General features: G+C 50.5%; 1 protein-coding gene across 1 annotated transcript; it reads left to right on the top strand.

Moving 5' to 3' along the window:
- The first annotated feature begins 2849 nt into the window (after positions 1–2849).
- Positions 2850–5580, top strand: RPS27 (ribosomal protein S27). The gene is made up of 4 exons (XM_069949328.1): positions 2850–2927; positions 4141–4249; positions 4325–4435; positions 5311–5580. The coding sequence occupies exons 1-4, from the start codon at positions 2922–2924 to the stop codon at positions 5337–5339; spliced, it is 255 nt and encodes an 84-aa protein (XP_069805429.1). The 5' UTR covers positions 2850–2921; the 3' UTR covers positions 5340–5580.
- The last annotated feature ends 11615 nt before the right edge of the window (positions 5581–17195 follow it).

Here is a 17195-nt window from a genome sequence, read left to right as displayed (position 1 = left end):
ATCAGTAATAGGACACTGGCCCTATTACATAAGGATGGTCGGGGAATATATCAGTAATAGGACACTGGCCCTATTACATAAGGGTGGTCGGGGAATATATCAGTAATAGGATACTGGCCCTATTACATAAGGGTGGTCGGGGAATATATCAGTAATAGGACACTGGCCCTATTACATAAGGGTGGTCGGGGAATATATTAGTAATAGGACACTGGCCCTATTACATAAGGGTGGTCGGGGAATATATCAGTAATAGGACACTGGCCCTATTACATAAGGGTGGTCGGGGAATATATCAGTAATAGGACACTGGCCCTATTACATAAGGGTGGTCGGGGAAAATACCAGTAATAGGACACTGGCCCTATTACATAAGGGTGGTCGGGAATATATCAGTAATAGGACACTGGCCCTATTACATAAGGATGGTCGGGGAATATATTAGTAGTAGGACACTGGCCCTATTAGACAAGGGTGGTCGGGGAATATATTAGTAGTAGGACACTGGCCCTATTACATAAGGGTGGTCGGGAATATATCAGTAATAGGACACTGGCCCTATTACATAAGGATGGTCGGGGAATATACTAGTAATAGGACACTGGCCCTATTAGACAAGGGTGGTCGGGGAATATATTAGTAGTAGGACACTGGCCCTATTAGACAAGGGTGGTCGGGGAATATATCAGTAATAGGACACTGGCCCTATTACATAAGGATGGTCGGGGAATATACTAGTAATAGGACACTGGCCCTATTAGACAAGGGTGGTAGGGGAATATATTAGTAGTAGGACACTGGCCCTATTAGATAAGGGTGGTCGGGGAATATATCAGTAATAGGACACTGGCCCTATTACATAAGGGTGGTCGGGGAGAGGTTGTTGGTCACTATTTGGCAGCTTGTTTCTGAGCTGGAAGAGTCCATTGTGTGGGGGGAGATCTGTGCTGTTCTCTCCCTGGATGCTGGATGACTGTATATGAGCAGCAGTGTAATATGGAGATATCCTGTGTAATATAGAGGAGGAGACATAAGTAGTGTAGCAGTAACCTCTGTCCTCAGTGTGGGGTTTTCTCTCTGGGAGAAGATTGTGTGTGTTTTTCTTCAGTGTTTTATGGCTGCAGCTGTGTGTATGTGTGCGTGCTATGGCTGCAGCATGCTGTGTGTGTGTGTGTATATGTATGTATGTATGTGTGCTATGGCTGCAGCAGGCTGTGCGTGTGTGTGTGTGCTATGGCTGCAGCAGGCTGTGTGTGTGTGTGTGTGTGTGTGTATGTATGTATGTGTGCTATGGCTGCAGCATGCTGTGTGTGTATGTGTGTATATGTATGTATGTATGTGTGCTATGGCTGCAGCAGGCTGTGTGTGTGTGTGTGTGTGTGTGTATGCTATTGCTTGCCCCCACAGTGACCCTCAACATCACTATGTGTGACTCTATCACTATGGCTGACCTCTGTATCACAGGGATTTGGCAGTGTTAGTGTTTCTGTGTGTCTGGTGAATATTAGTTAGAAACATAGAAGATGTCAGCAGGAAAAACCACCTCCTCCATCTAGTCTAGTTGTGAGTAGTTCAGGACATGGAGGCTGGAGACTGGCTACATCCACTGCACACACAGGAGAAGCTGCTGTATATACAGTATATACTCCCTCAGAAGTCGCCCCAGGATCATGTAGGACATTAGGGAGAAGCTGCTGAGCCGGTGTGATAGATATCTCCCCTGGTATATGACCGGCCATTTATCAAGGAGCAGGAGTCGGAGTCAGGGTCAGGAGTCGGAGCCGGTCCTGATAAAATTCAGGAGTCAGAGTTGGAGTCAGAGCTGCGGCTTACCGACTCATGTAACTTTGAGCGCTCATTACGAGTGCTCATAGTTACAGTTCAGATCACAGCAGCGAGCGGGGCAGCGGCCCTGTCTAGTGGTCTTGAGCACAAGTGAAGAGCGGGGCGTGGGGGCCCCCCTGGATGTTTGGGGCGACGGTGGGGGGGGGGGTGCCGATCGGGGCGGGGGTGGCGATCGAGCTGGTGCAGGGGGCTGCGGATGAGCGGGTGGCGATCGAGCTGGCGCAGGGGGCTGCGGATGAGCGGGTGGCGATCGAGCTGGCGCAGGGGGCTGCGGATGAGCGAGGGGCCGGACTGCGAGCGGGGGGCCAGGCTGCGAGCGGGGGGGCCGGGCTGCGAGCGGGGGGGCCGGGCTGCGAGCGGGGGGGCCGGGCTGCGAGCGGGGGGGCCGGGCTATCGCGCAACGACTGTTTACACGGAACAATCTGCGAATTTTTTGCGAACGACGATTTAAGATCATGTTAAAGGATCAAAATGAACGATTTCTCGCTCGTAGTTCAATCGTTCGCCGCGTTTACACGTATGATTATCGTTCAAATTCGATCGTTATCGCGAAAATTCGCCCGATAATCGTTCCGTGTAAACGTAGCATTAGGGTGCGTTTACGCAGAAAGATTTATCTGACAGATTTTGGAAGCCAAAGCCAGGAATGGATTTGAAAAGAGGATAGATCTTTCCTTTATGACCCGTTCCCTGTGGTCTGTTCCTGGTTTTGGCTTCAAAGATCTGTCAGATAAATCTGTCTGTATAAACGCACCCTTACACATAACACGACATGTCCGGACTTGTCTCCCCTATTGCCATCCCATATATCGCTACCCGGGTCCCGCAGCCCCCGTGGCCCCGGTGCGTCCGCCTCCCCCGGAGCCATATAGACCCCACAAGCCCCTCACGTGACCCCTGCCCTCTCCGCAGCCCCCGACCTCCACTATAAGCCCCGATAATACATATTGACCTTCCCAAGATGGCGGCGCGGCGCCCCCGTATCGTCACTTCCGGGCTGTGCGGCCGCTCTCCCTTATATACGGCGCTCAGCTTCCGGTCTCCCTCCTTTTCTTCAGCGGCCGCGTACCGTGAACATGCCTGTGAGTGCGGGGAGCGGGAGCGGCGAGCTGGGCCGGGGGAGCGGGGCTGTGGACGGGCACGGGGCCGTACCTGGTGCCGCCCCTACCGGGAGCTGCCGGACTCATAGGCGGGGAGAATGAGGAGGACGCGTGGGCAAGATGGCGCGCCGGGGCCTGTGGAGATGGGGCCGCGGAGGGGAGGTCACGTGACTAGCTGCTCCTGGCCCAAAATCCAGGGGCCACATGCAGCTCCGGGGCAGAAGGGGAGGAGTGTGCGGGGGGCCCGGAGTGTGCGGGGGGCCCGGTGATTATAGGTGTATATACTGCCGGCTGTACGTGTGTATATATGTATATACTGCCGGCTGTACGTGTGTATATATGTATATACTGCCGGCTGTACGTGTGTATATATGTATATATATATATACTGCCGGCTGTACGTGTGTGTATGTGTATATATATATATATATATATATATACTGCCGGCTGTACGTGTGTGTATGTATATATATATATATACTGCCGGCTGTACGTGTGTGTGTGTATATATATATATATATATATATATATATATATATATATACTGCCGGCTGTACGTGTGTGTATGTATATATATATATATATATATATATATATATATATATATATATATATATATATATATATACACACTGCCGGCTGTACGTGTGTGTATGTATATATATATATATATATATATATATATATATATATATATACTGCCGGCTGTACGTGTGTGTGTGTGTGTGTATACGCTGCCGGCTGTGTGTGTGTGTATACGCTGCCGGCTGTACGTACGTGTGTGTGTGTATACACGCTGCCGCCTGTGTGTGTGTGTGTATGCTGCCGGCTGTACGTACGTGTGTGTGTGTGTATACACGCTGCCGCCTGTGTGTGTGTGTGTGTGTGTGTACGCTGCCGGCTGTACGTACGTACGTGTGTGTGTGTGTATACGCTGCTGCCTGTGTGTGTGTGTATATACGCTGCCGGCTGTACGTACGTGTGTGTGTATACACGCTGCCGCCTGTGTGTGTGTGTGTATACACTGCCGGCCTACCGGGGCTTAGTGGGACGGCGGAGCACTACAACTCCCAGCCTGTCTAACACTACTACAACTCCCAGCCTGCTTTATATGCGGTCCTGTAGATGTTACAATAGTGCACATCCTGATGGGGCATGCTGGGAGTTGTAGTTGATTGATGGGGATGTCTTGCAGCTCGCTAAGGATCTCCTGCACCCGTCTCCTGAGGAGGAGAAGAGGAAGCACAAGAAGAAGCGTCTGGTCCAGAGCCCCAACTCCTACTTCATGGATGTCAAGTGTCCTGGTGAGTGAGCGCTCCGGGGGTGGGGCTTGGGTCACTTCCTGTGCATCCTCTAATTGTGTCCCCATCTCTCTGCAGGTTGTTATAAGATCACCACGGTGTTCAGCCATGCCCAGACCGTCGTCCTGTGTGTCGGCTGCTCCACGGTCCTGTGTCAGCCCACTGGCGGCAAGGCGCGACTGACAGAGGGTGAGTGACCACTATGGGGAGAATGGGGTCCTCTGCTCTGTAGCCTCTTGGGTCATGTAGTGGGGTTACTCTGCTCTGTACCCTCTTTTTAGGACATGTAGTGGGGGTCCTCCGCTCTGTATGGGGTCGGTTGGGGGGGTCCTCCGCTCTGTATGGGGTTGGGGGGGTCCTCCGCTCTGTATGGGGTTGGGGGGGTCCTCCGCTCTGTATGGGGTTGGGGGGGGTCCTCCGCTCTGTATGGGGTTGGGGTTGGGGGGGTCCTCTGCTCTGTATGGGGTTGGGGGGGTCCTCTGCTCTGTATGGGGTTGGTGTTGGGGGGGGTCCTCTGCTCTGTATGGGGTTGGTGTTGGGGGGGGTCCTCTGCTCTGTATGGGGTCGGTTGGGGGGGTCCTCTGCTCTGTATGGGGTCGGTTGGGGGGGTCCTCTGCTCTGTATGGGGTTGGTGTTGGGGGGGTCCTCTGCTCTGTATGGGGTTGGTGTTGGGGGGGGTCCTCTGCTCTGTATGGGGTCGGGGTTGGGGGGGGGGGGGGGTCCTCCGCTCTGTATGGGGTGGGTTGGGGGGGTCCTCCGCTCTGTATGGGGTCGGTTGGGGGGGTCCTCCGCTCTGTATGGGGTCGGTTGGGGGGGTCCTCCGCTCTGTATGGGGTCGGTTGGGGGGGTCCTCCGCTCTGTATGGGGTCGGTTGGGGGGGTCCTCCGCTCTGTATGGGGTCGGTTGGGGGGGTCCTCCGCTCTGTATGGGGTCGGTTGGGGGGGTCCTCCGCTCTGTATGGGGTCGGTTGGGGGGGTCCTCTGCTCTGTATGGGGTCAGTTGGGGGGGTTCTGTAATGTTGGGGTACTATGTACACTGATGGCGTCCCCCTTCTCCCCTCACAGGTTGCTCTTTCAGGCGGAAGCAGCATTAGGCGGTGATGACCCGGAGGCGTCCGGCGGATGTCAGCTGCGGCTGGAGGGGCTCCGCTCACACCCGGGACACTGTAGCCTGTACCCCCCTGACTGTCAATAAATTTTGGATACCAATTTCAGCTTATGCTCAGTAAATTATTTCGAGGAATTGTCCTATTTCCAGTGGAATTATCTGAGGTGGCCGCGTGGCGTTCCGGTCATGTGACTCCTCGTTCTGTGAATTAAACATCATTGAAAGATCCTGCTGCAGTGTGTTGATGTGAGTGCGGCTCGGCGGGGGGCGGGGATCCTTGTGTGAGACTCTGCGCCTTCACCACCGCCATAGTGTGGCTACATCTGCCCCTTAGCCTCCAGTTTCTCATTAAGGGCCGGTTCACACTGAGCAAACACGGTGCAATCCCGCCGTGTTTAGTGTCCTGCTTTGAGCGAATGGGAGAGCGCGCGCCTGTCCGCCCCCTCTCCTCTCAATGATCATGTTCAATCGGTGGCAGCGGATGAGCGCGCGCCTTCTCCATTCACTTAAACAGCAGGACACTGAGCGCGGCGGAATTGCGCTGTTTGCTCAGTGTGAACCGGCCCTAATGCAGACATTTTGCTTCCTGTCCGTGAATCTTAGGGTCCTATTCCACGGGGCGATGGGGGGCCCGATTAACGATGTAAACTAGCGTCGATCTGCCAGATCGGTGCTCGTTTACTGGGCCTATTCCACGGCCTGATGATCGTTTAGCGAGGGCAGCGGGGACATTGTTACCGATGTCCTTGCAGCCCTTGCACCATACATTACCTGTCCGGGCTGCAGGTCTTCTCCTCCCAGCAGAAGCTTTGGTGCGGGGCTGTCTGAACTTACGGACCGCTCAGCCAATCACTGGCCAGGACTGCAGCGGCCAGTGATTGGCTGAGCGGTCTGTCAGTTCAGACAGCCCCGCGCCAAAGCTGCTGCGCGCGGGACCCCAGGAGAAGGCCTGCAGCCCGGACAGGTAATGTATGATGCTGCTAAAATGGTGGGTCGCCGCCGTGCACCGCTATTTTAGGTCTGAACCTAAATGATCAGCCGATGACACGATCGACTGATCGTTCTCTATTCCACGGAGCAATAATTGCTGAATTGGCATGATATCACTCCCATTCGGCTGATTATCGCTCCGTGACTATCGTCAGATAGTCACTCTTACAGCGGTGTTCCCATCATACACAATACATAGAATATTTATTGGTTCCAGGACGGCCATTGTGTGTAACATATTGTATCTCGAGACAAAAACTATGAAAACTGGTAAAACAAGCAGCTGACTAACAGGTAGATCTGGTAGAGAGGAGATACCAGACACAGCAGTACAGGACATGTAGTATCACACTATACTGTAGAGAGGAGATACCAGACACACAGCAGCACAGGACATGTAGAATCACACTATACTGTAGAGAGGAGATACCAGACACACAGCAGTACAGGACATGTAGTATCACACTATACTGTAGGAAGGAGATACCAGACACAGCAGTACAGGACATGTAGTATCACACTATACTGTAGAGAGGAGATACCAGACACACAGCAGTACAGGACATGTAGTATCACACTATACTGTAGGAAGGAGATACCAGACACACAGCAGTACAGGACATGTAGTATCACTATACTGTAGAGAGGAGATACCAGACACACAGCAGCACAGGACATGTAGTATCACTATACTGTAGAGAGGAGATACCAGACACACAGCAGCACAGGACATGTAGTATCACTATACTGTAGAGAGGAGATACCAGACACACAGCAGCACAGGACATGTAGTATCACTATACTGTAGAGAGGAGATACCAGACACACAGCAGCACAGGACATGTAGTATCACTATACTGTAGAGAGGAGATACCAGACACACAGCAGCACAGGACATGTAGTATCACTATACTGTAGAGAGGAGATACCAGACACAGCAGTACAGGACATGTAGTATCACACTATACTGTAGAGAGGAGATACCAGACACAGCAGTACAGGACATGTAGTATCACACTATACTGTAGAGAGGAGATACCAGACACAGCAGTACAGGACATGTAGTATCACACTATACTGTAGGGAAGAGATACCAGACACACAGCAGCACAGGACATGTAGTATCACACTATACTGTAGGGAGGAGATACCAGACACACAGCAGCACAGGACATGTAGTATCACTATACTGTAGAGAGGAGATACTACATGTCCTGTGCTGCTGTGTGTCTGGTATCACACTATACTGTAGAGAGGAGATACCAGACACACAGCAGTACAGGACACATGAGTAATCACTACTGGCCTAATCTGGTTTTAAAAAAATTTGTAATGAGTACACATAGCCCAACACAGGGCCAACATGATAAATTAGTTAGATGCCCGTCCTCGTCTAATGATTGGCTGCTTCCTGCGGTCAGTATGAGATTAGTCATCACTTCCGTCCTGATCTGGTGATCAGCCGCTTCCTGCGGTCAGTATGAGATCAGTCATCACTTCCGTCCTGATCTGGTGATCAGCCGCTTCCTGCGGTCAGTATGAGATCAGTCATCACTTCCGTCCTGATCTGGTGATCAGCCGCTTCCTGCGATCAGTATGAGATCAGTCATCACTTCCGTCTTGATCTGGTGATCAGCCGCTTCCTGCGGTCAGTATGAGATCAGTCATCACTTCCGTCCTGATCTGGTGATCAGCCGCTTCCTGTGATCTGTGGTTGGGATTTTGTGGCTCTATTCACTTTAATAGAACTTTGTTGCAGTACCACGCATGGACTGAGGACAGAGGTAGTGCTGTTTATGAAAGAAAGTAGCCAAATGTTTATAATCCTGGGTAACCCCTATAATAGTGACGGTGGATGGGTGAGGGTTCGGCCCCTTCAGCATCAGGCATAGCGCACCCTAGTGGCCATACCTGGTACTACATCTTACTGGCAGAAGAGGTAGGCTAAAGAGAGAAGCGACCCCTCCAGCCTGGTGCTCGGGGGGGGGGCTCACACTGTGGACCCTTCTAACAAACAGGATCAGCTGGGTTTGGTATGCTGTAGCCGGTGGTGAGTCCCCTATACTAAAGTGTAGACCACCACTCTGCAGCATCATACCCATCCCTGCCCGCTGGCTGCTATAAATCATCGGGCAGCACTTGCCTTGTGTCAGCACTAGGGGGCGGTATGTGCACATCCCTTTGTACTACAGGCTGTTATATGAAGACTTCTGACACTGCAGCAGATCTGCCAGGTGTGAACACAACACTAGAGACATTAAAGGGGTTATCCAGCGCTACAAAAACATGGCCACTTTTCCCCCTACTGTTGTCTCCAGTTTGGGTGCAGGTTTTGAAACTCCGTTCCATTGAAGTAAATGGAGCTTAATTGCAAACTGCACCTGAACTGGAGACAACAGTAGGGGGAAAAGCGGCCATGATTTTGTAGCGATGGAGAACCCCTTTAGTGTGGCCATGACTCCGCACATCAGCCATACAAACAGAATAACCCCTTCTCTCTAAAGGACCCCAGTCCATACAGATCAGCGCGGATCCCAACCATGGCAGAAGCGTCACCTCATAGACTGTAATGTGGTACAGATGGCCCCTGTGTAACGCTGCCCGCTTATCTGCCGCATTGTGCTATATACAGAGACTGACCACCATCTTGGTGTGGACTGGTAGATCTGGAGATTCACCACCTGATCGCCGCCTACGCTGCTCGGCTATGGTGCACGACGCTCAGGAATCCAGTCCAGACAGGCGCGGGCCGACTTGTCAGACCAGCTATGGCAGCCACCGAGACAAACAATGCACCAGTGGATACACGTCTGCTGGACGCCATCACCCCCCTGACTGTGCCCCCCCCCCCCCCCCGCTCTGATAGTCCGAAGAACCGCCAAGCCTTTAGGATCCAAAAGCTCCAGAGCGCAGCTGCCATTGTCTTATCATCACGTTAGAGTCCAGGAGGTGACACTGACAATATTGGGATCAGCTCCAAGATACCATTTAGTTTCTGTCAGATAAGGGTTAACGCAGAATACAGGCAAGGCGGGTCCTGTGACTATATATCTATATCATAAAAACGAAAGTCTGTCTGTCTGTCCGTCTGTCCCATATAGACTTCCAAACGCCAGAACCGTTTGAACCCAAATTTGGCACACAGATACATTGGGCGCCCGGGAAGGTTACAGCGAAGATCCCGTCCTTGCCAGATGTACAGGAGAGGAGGGGGATGCAGAAGAGCGGCGCCCCATAGAAATGAATGGGAACATCTCCACACTGCACACACAGGTGATAGAATTAGCTGCATCTGCCCAGCAGTAAATGGTAGTTGGAAGCCTTAGCAACCAATAGGATTACTGCTTTCATTTTCACAGGGAGCAATGGTTGCTAGGGCGGCTGCCTCACAACATCCACAGTAATAACTCGTAGATCCCCTACTCCATCTATACAGTACATGTATACAGGGCCCCCTACTCCAACTATACAGTACATGTATACAGGGCCCCCTACTCCATGTATACAGTACATGTATACAGGGCCCCCTACTCCATCTATACAGTATATGAATATACAGGACCCCCTACTCCATGTATACAGTACATGTATACAGGGCCCCCTACTCCATCTATACAGTATATGAATATACAGGACCCCCTACTCCATCTATACAGTACATGTATACAGGACCCCCTACTCCAACTATACAGTACATGTATACAGGACCCCCTACTCTATAGATACAGTACATGTATACAGGACCCCCTACTCCATCTATACAGTACATGTATACAGGGCCCCCTACTCCATCTATACAGTACATGTATACAGGACCCCCTACTCCATCTATACAGTACATGTATATACAGGGCACTACAGGTATACAGGACCCCTACTCCATCTATACAGTACATGTATACAGGACCCCCTACTCCATCTATACAGTACATGTATAAAGGACCCCTACTCCATCTATACAGTACATGTATACAGGACCCCCTACTCCATCTATACAGTACATGTATACAGGGCAGTATTACCAGCTGCTGCTGCCCTAAGCACTATACCTGAGGACGCCCCATCCTCACTCACCAATTAGCATCATGATAGATTGGTAGATAATAGCTCCAGAGGTCACATTTAACAAGACCATATCAGACCTGACCAATACCGCCATACTGTGACTGGATAACACCGCCATACCAGACCTGACCAATACTACCATACCCCCCTTTAAAAAGACACTAGATTTTCTGGCAAGTCTGAACAGGAGGTGGAAGACTAGAAAAAAAAAAAAGAAGAAAAAAAGTTGTTTCCTTCCCCCTGCTCCCTGGTGCTGCGCCCATGCCAAGGTGCTGTCCTACGCAGAGCACGAAAGCCTAATGGTAAATAGGAGCCTGCAGGTATACAGGACCCCAAAACTATACACTACAGGTGCACGGGACCTCCACCAACTATATACGACAGGTATACAGGACCCCAAACTATACACTACAGGTATACAGGACCCCAAAACTATACACTACAGGTGCAAAGGACCTCCACCAACTATATACTACAGGTATACAGGACCCCAAAACTATACACTACAGGTGCACGGGACCTTCACCAACTATATACGACAGGTATACAGGACCCCAAACTATACACTACAGGTATACAGGACCCCAAAACTATACACTACAGGTGCACGGGTCCTCCACCAACTATATACAACAGGTATACAGGACCCCAAACTATACACTACAGGTAAACAGGACCCCAAAACTATACACTACAGGTGCAAGGGAGCTCCACCAACTATATACTACAGGTATACAGGACCCCAAACTATACACTACAGGTATACAGGACCTCCACCAACTCTATACTACAGGTGTACAGGCCCTCCACCGATTATATACTACAGGTAAACAGGACCCCAAACTATACACTACAGGTATACAGGACCTCCACCAACTCTATACTACAGGTATACAGCACCCCCACCAACTCTATACTACAGGTAGACAGGACCCAAAACTATACACTACAGGTATACAGGACCCCAAAAGTATACACTACAGGTATACAGGACCTCCATCAACTATATACTACAGGTATACAGGACCCCAAACTATACACTACAGGTATACAGGAACCCAAAACTACACACTAAAGGTATACAGCACCCTCACTAACTCTATACTACAGGTATAAAGGACCCAAAAATATACACTACAGGTATACAGGACCCCAAAACTATATAATACAGGTATACAGGAACTCCACCAACTATATACTACAGGTATACAGGACCCTCAAACTATACACTACAGGTATACTGGAACCCCGAACTAAATACTTCAGGTATACAAGATCTCCACCAACTCTACTACAGGTATACAGCACCTCCACCAACTCTATACTACAGGTATACAGGACCCCAAACTATACACTACAGGTATACAGGACCCTAAAACTATACACTACAGGTATACGAGACACCAAAACTATACACTATAGGTATACAGGACCTCCACCAACTATACACTACAGGTATACAGGACCCCCACCATCCAACTATACACTACAGGTATACAGGACGGATGTTTGAAGCTTTTAGTTTATTTCTAATGTGAATAAGCTACAATTTACATAAACAGTGCAGAACTGTCGGGTATATAGGGGGACATAGGGCTACTGGCGATTTCCCCTTAAACATAGATTGGCCTCCTGGGCACCTTAGAATAAATCTAATCAACACACTGACACTTTATACCCGGGCAGCGCCGGGTACAATTTCTAGTATATATATATATATATATATATATATATATATATATATATGCTGTATCCATGTTGGGCACCTGTGGGGAATCAAATGCAGAGCGTTCGGTTTCGGGTACAGTTTCCGAACTCAAACAATTTGACAGATCCCCTGATATATTTTTGGCTTAAGGCGGCCCACCGTTTCTGTAGCCGTCTTTGGTAAGGGCCAAGAGTGTGGTGGTGGGGGTCCCTTCACCGCTATATGTACAGGATCAGCAGCGTCATTCCATATAATCTGTCACCACTACTTTTACCTGACAAGGAACAGAAAACCAAAAAGAGCTCTTGAAGGTTCCAGGAGGATTAAGCAGAAACCCCATGACGGTCGCACCTGATGCCTGGGCTACATGATGGCTGCAACGCTAGTTGTGTTACGTGGCAGAACCAACACAAGTACCTGCAGGAGTGTGACCCCATTCACTTACCATACTGTCATCTTATTCACAGGCTGCATCTGCCGGAGCATGGCCCCCTTACCTTACTGCAGCTGCCAGAGCATAGCCCCTTACCTTACTGCAGCTGCCAGAGCATAGCCCCTTACCTTACTGCAGCTGCCAGAGCATAGCCCCTTACCTTACTGCAGCTGCCAGAGCATAGCCCCTTACCTTACTGCAGCTGCCAGAGCATAGCCCCTTACCTTACTGCAGCTGCCAGAGCATAGCCCCTTACCTTACTGCAGCTGCCAGAGCATAGCCCCTTACCTTACTGCAGTTGCCAGAGCATAGCCCCCTTACCTGACTGCCGGAGCATGGCCCCCTTACCTTACTGCCGGAGCATGGCATTGGCCCCCTTACCTTACTGCAGCTGCCAGAGCATAGCCCCTTACCTTACTGCAGCTGCCAGAGCACGGCCCCCTTACCTTACTGCAGCTGCCGGAGCATGGACCCCTTACCTTACTGCAGCTGCCGGAGCATTGCCCCCTTACCTTACTGCAGCTGCCGGAGCATTGCCCCCTTACCTTGGAGCATGGACCCCTTACCTTACTGCAGCTGCCAGAACATGGCCCCCTTACCTTACTGCAGCTGCCAGAGTATTGCCCCCTTACCTTACTGCAGCTGCCGGAGCATAGCCCCTTACCTTACTGCAGCTGCCAGAGCATGGCCCCCTTACCTTACTGCAGCTGCCGAAGCATTGCCCCATTACCTTACTGCAGCTGCCGGAACATTGCCCCTTTACCTTACTGCCGGAGCATGGCCCCCTTACTGCAGCTGCCGGAACATGGCCCCTTTACCTTACTGCAGCTGCCGGAGCACGGCCCCCTTACCTTACTGCAGCTGCCGAAACATGGCCCCCTTACCTTACTGCCGGAGCACGGCCCCCTTACCTTACTGCCGGAACATGGCTCCCTTACCTTACTGCCGGAGCACGGCCCCCTTACCTTACTGCCGAAACATGGCCCCCTTACCTTACTGCCGGAACATGGCTCCCTTACCTTACTGCAGCTGCCGGAGCATGTCCCCCTTACCTTAATGCAGCTGCCGGAACATGGCCCCCTTACCTTACTGCCGGAGCATGGCCCCCTTACCTTACTGCCTGAGCATGGCCCCCTTACCTTACTGCCTGAGCATGGCCCCCTTACCTTACTGCCTGAGCATGGCCCCCTTACCTTACTGCCTGAGCATGGCCCCCTTACCTTACTGCCTGAGCATGGCCCCCTTACCTTACTGCCTGAGCATGGCCCCCTTACCTTACTGCCTGAGCATGGCCCCCTTACCTTACTGCCTGAGCATGGCCCCCTTACCTTACTGCCTGAGCATGGCCCCCTTACCTTACCTAACTGCCGAAGCACGGCCCCCTTACCTTACTGCAGCTGCCAGAGCATGGCCCCCTTACCTTACTGCCGGAGCATGGCCCCATTACCTTACTGCAGCTGCCAGAGCATGGCCCCCTTACCTTACTGCAGCTGCCAGAGCATGGCCCCTTTACCTTACTGCCAGAGCATGGCCCCCTTACCTTACTGCAGCTGCCAGAGCATGGCCCCCTTACCTTACTGCAGCTGCCAGAGCATGGCCCCTTTACCTTACTGCCGGAGCATGGCCCCCTTACCTTACTGCAGCTGCCGGAGCACGGCCCCCTTACCTTACTGCCGGAGCATGGCCCCCTTACCTTACTGCAGCTGCCGGAGCACGGCCCCCTTACCTTACTGCCGGAGCATAGCCCCCTTACCTTACTGCAGCTGCCGGAGCACGGCCCCCTTACCTTACTGCCGGAGCATGGCCCCCTTACCTTACTGCCGGAGCATGGCCCCCTTACCTTACTGCCGGAGCACGGCCCCCTTACCTTACTGCCGGAGCATAGCCCCCTTACCTTACTGCCGGAGCATGGCCCCCTTACCTTACTGCCGGAGCATGGCCCCCTTACCTTACTGCCGGAGCATGGCCCCCTTACCTTACTGCAGCTGCCGGAGCACGGCCCCCTTACCTTACTGCCGGAGCATGGCCCCCTTACCTTACTGCCTGAGCATGGCCCCCTTACCTTACTGCAGCTGCCGGAGCACGGCCCCCTTACCTTACTGCCGGAGCATGGCCCCCTTACCTTACTGCCGGAGCATGGCCCCCTTACCTTACTGCCGGAGCATGGCCCCCTTACCTTACTGCCGGAGCATGGCCCCCTTACCTTACTGCCTGAGCATGGCCCCCTTACCTTACTGCCGGAGCATGGCCCCCTTACCTTACCTTACTGCCGGAGCACGGCCCCCTTACCTTACTGCCGGAGCATGGCCCCCTTACCTTACTGCCTGAGCATGGCCCCCTTACCTTACTGCAGCTGCCAGAGCATGGCCCCTTTACCTTACTGCCGGAGCATGGCCCCCTTACCTTACTGCCGGAGCATGGCCCCCTTACCTTACTGCCGGAGCACGGCCCCCTTACCTTACTACAGCCGCCGGAGCACGGCCCCCTTACCTTATATCGATTCTATACGTCCCACATATATATATATATATATATATATATATATATATATATATATATATATAAATAATCCTTCTATAGACTGTATACGTCCCACCTGTATATATACATCATCCTTCTATAGGCGGTATACGTCCCACATATATATATATATATATATATATCGTCCTTCTATGGATTGTATACGTCCCACCTGTATATATACATCATCCTTCTATAGGCTGTATACGTCCCACATACATATATATATATATATATATATATATATATATATATATCTATCGTCCTTCTATAGGCTGTATACGTCCCACCTGTATATATATATATATATATATATATATATATATATCGTCCTTCTATAGACTGTATACGTCCCACCTGTATATACAGTATATCTACCCTTATATAGACTGTATACATCCCACCTGTATATAAATATATATATATATCCTTCTATAGACTGTATACATCCCACCTGTATATACACTACAGTTCAAACGTTTGGGGTCACATTGAAACGTCCTTATTTTTGAAGGAAAAGCGCTGTACTTAGCAATGAAGATAACTGTAAACTAGTCCTAACTTTAAACCAATCCCCTCTATACATTGCTAATGTGGTAAGTGACTATTCTAGCTGCAAATGTCTGGTGTTTGGTGCAATATCTACATAGGTGTATAGAGGCCCATTTCCAGCAACTATCACTCCAGTCTTCTAATGCTACAATGTGTTTGCTCATTGGCTCAGAAGGATAATTGATGATTAGAAAACCCTTGTGCAATCATGTTCACACATCTGAAAACAGTCTAGCTGGTTACAGAAGCTACAAAACTGACCTTCCTTTAGCAGATTGTGTTTCTGGAGCATCACATTTGTGGGGTCAATTAAACGCTCAAAATGGCCAGAAAAAAAAACTTTCATCTGAAACTCCACAGTCTATTCTTGTTCTTAGAAATGAAGGCTATTCCATGCCAGAAATTGCTAAGAAATTGAAGATTTCCTACAACGGTGTGTACTACTCCCTTCAGAGGACAGCACAAACAGGCTCTAACCAGAGTAGAAAAAGAAGTGGGAGGCCGCGTTGCACAACTAAGCAAGAAGATAAGCACATTAGAGTCTCTAGTTTGGGAAACAGACGCCTCACAGGTCCCCAACTGGCATCTTCATTACATAGAACCCGCAAAACACCAGTGTCACCATCTACAGGGAAGAGGCGGCTGCCGGATTTTGGGCTTCAGGGCCGAGTGGCAAAGAAAAAGCCATATCTGAGACTGGCCAATAAAAGAAAAAGATTAAGATGGGCAAAAGAACACAGAGATTGGACAGAGGAAGACTGGAAAAAAGTGTTGTGGACGATGGATGAATCCAAGTTTGAGGTGTTTGGATGACAAAGAAGAAGGTTTGTGAGACGCAGAAGAAATGAGAAGATGCTGGAAGAATGCCTGACGCCATCTGTTATACATGGTGGAGGTCATGTGATGGTCTGGGGTTGGTGCTGGTAAGGTGGGAGATTTGTACAGGGTAAAAGGGATTGTGAATAAGGAAGGCCATCACTCTGCACCGCCATGCCATACCCAGTGGGCAGCGCTTGGTTGGAGCCAATTTCATCCTACAACAGGACAATGACCCTAAACTCCTCCAAATTGTGCAAGAACTATTTCCAGCAGAAGCGGCAGCTGGTATTCTATCATAGGTAATGGAGGGGCCAGCGCAGTCACCAGATCACCACCCCATTGTGGGAGCAGCTGGACCGTATGGTACGCCAGAAGTGCCCATCCAACCAATCCAACTTGTGGGAGCTGCTTCTAGAAGCGTGGGGGGCAATTTCTCCAGCTTACCCCAACAGATTAATAGCTAGAATGCCAAAGGTGTGCAATGCTGGAACTGCTGCAAGAGGAGGATTCTGGGACGGAAGCAAAGTGTGATGGAAGAACAATGTTATTTCACATACAAATCAGTATTTCTCACCTTGTCAATGTCTTGTCTCTATTTTCTATTCATTTCACAACGTCTGGGGGTGAAGAAGTGCGACTACATGGAAAACACTAAATTGTTTGGGGGACCGCAAACTTTTGAATGGTAGTGTGTATATATATATATATATATATAATTCTTCTATAGGCTGTATACGTCCCACCTGTATATATAT

The sequence above is a fragment of the Dendropsophus ebraccatus genome, chromosome 13 (genome assembly GCF_027789765.1).
Source record: "Dendropsophus ebraccatus isolate aDenEbr1 chromosome 13, aDenEbr1.pat, whole genome shotgun sequence".
In the NCBI taxonomy this organism is placed as follows: Eukaryota; Metazoa; Chordata; class Amphibia; order Anura; family Hylidae; genus Dendropsophus; species Dendropsophus ebraccatus.
This window is presented reverse-complemented; position numbering and strand designations above follow the sequence as displayed.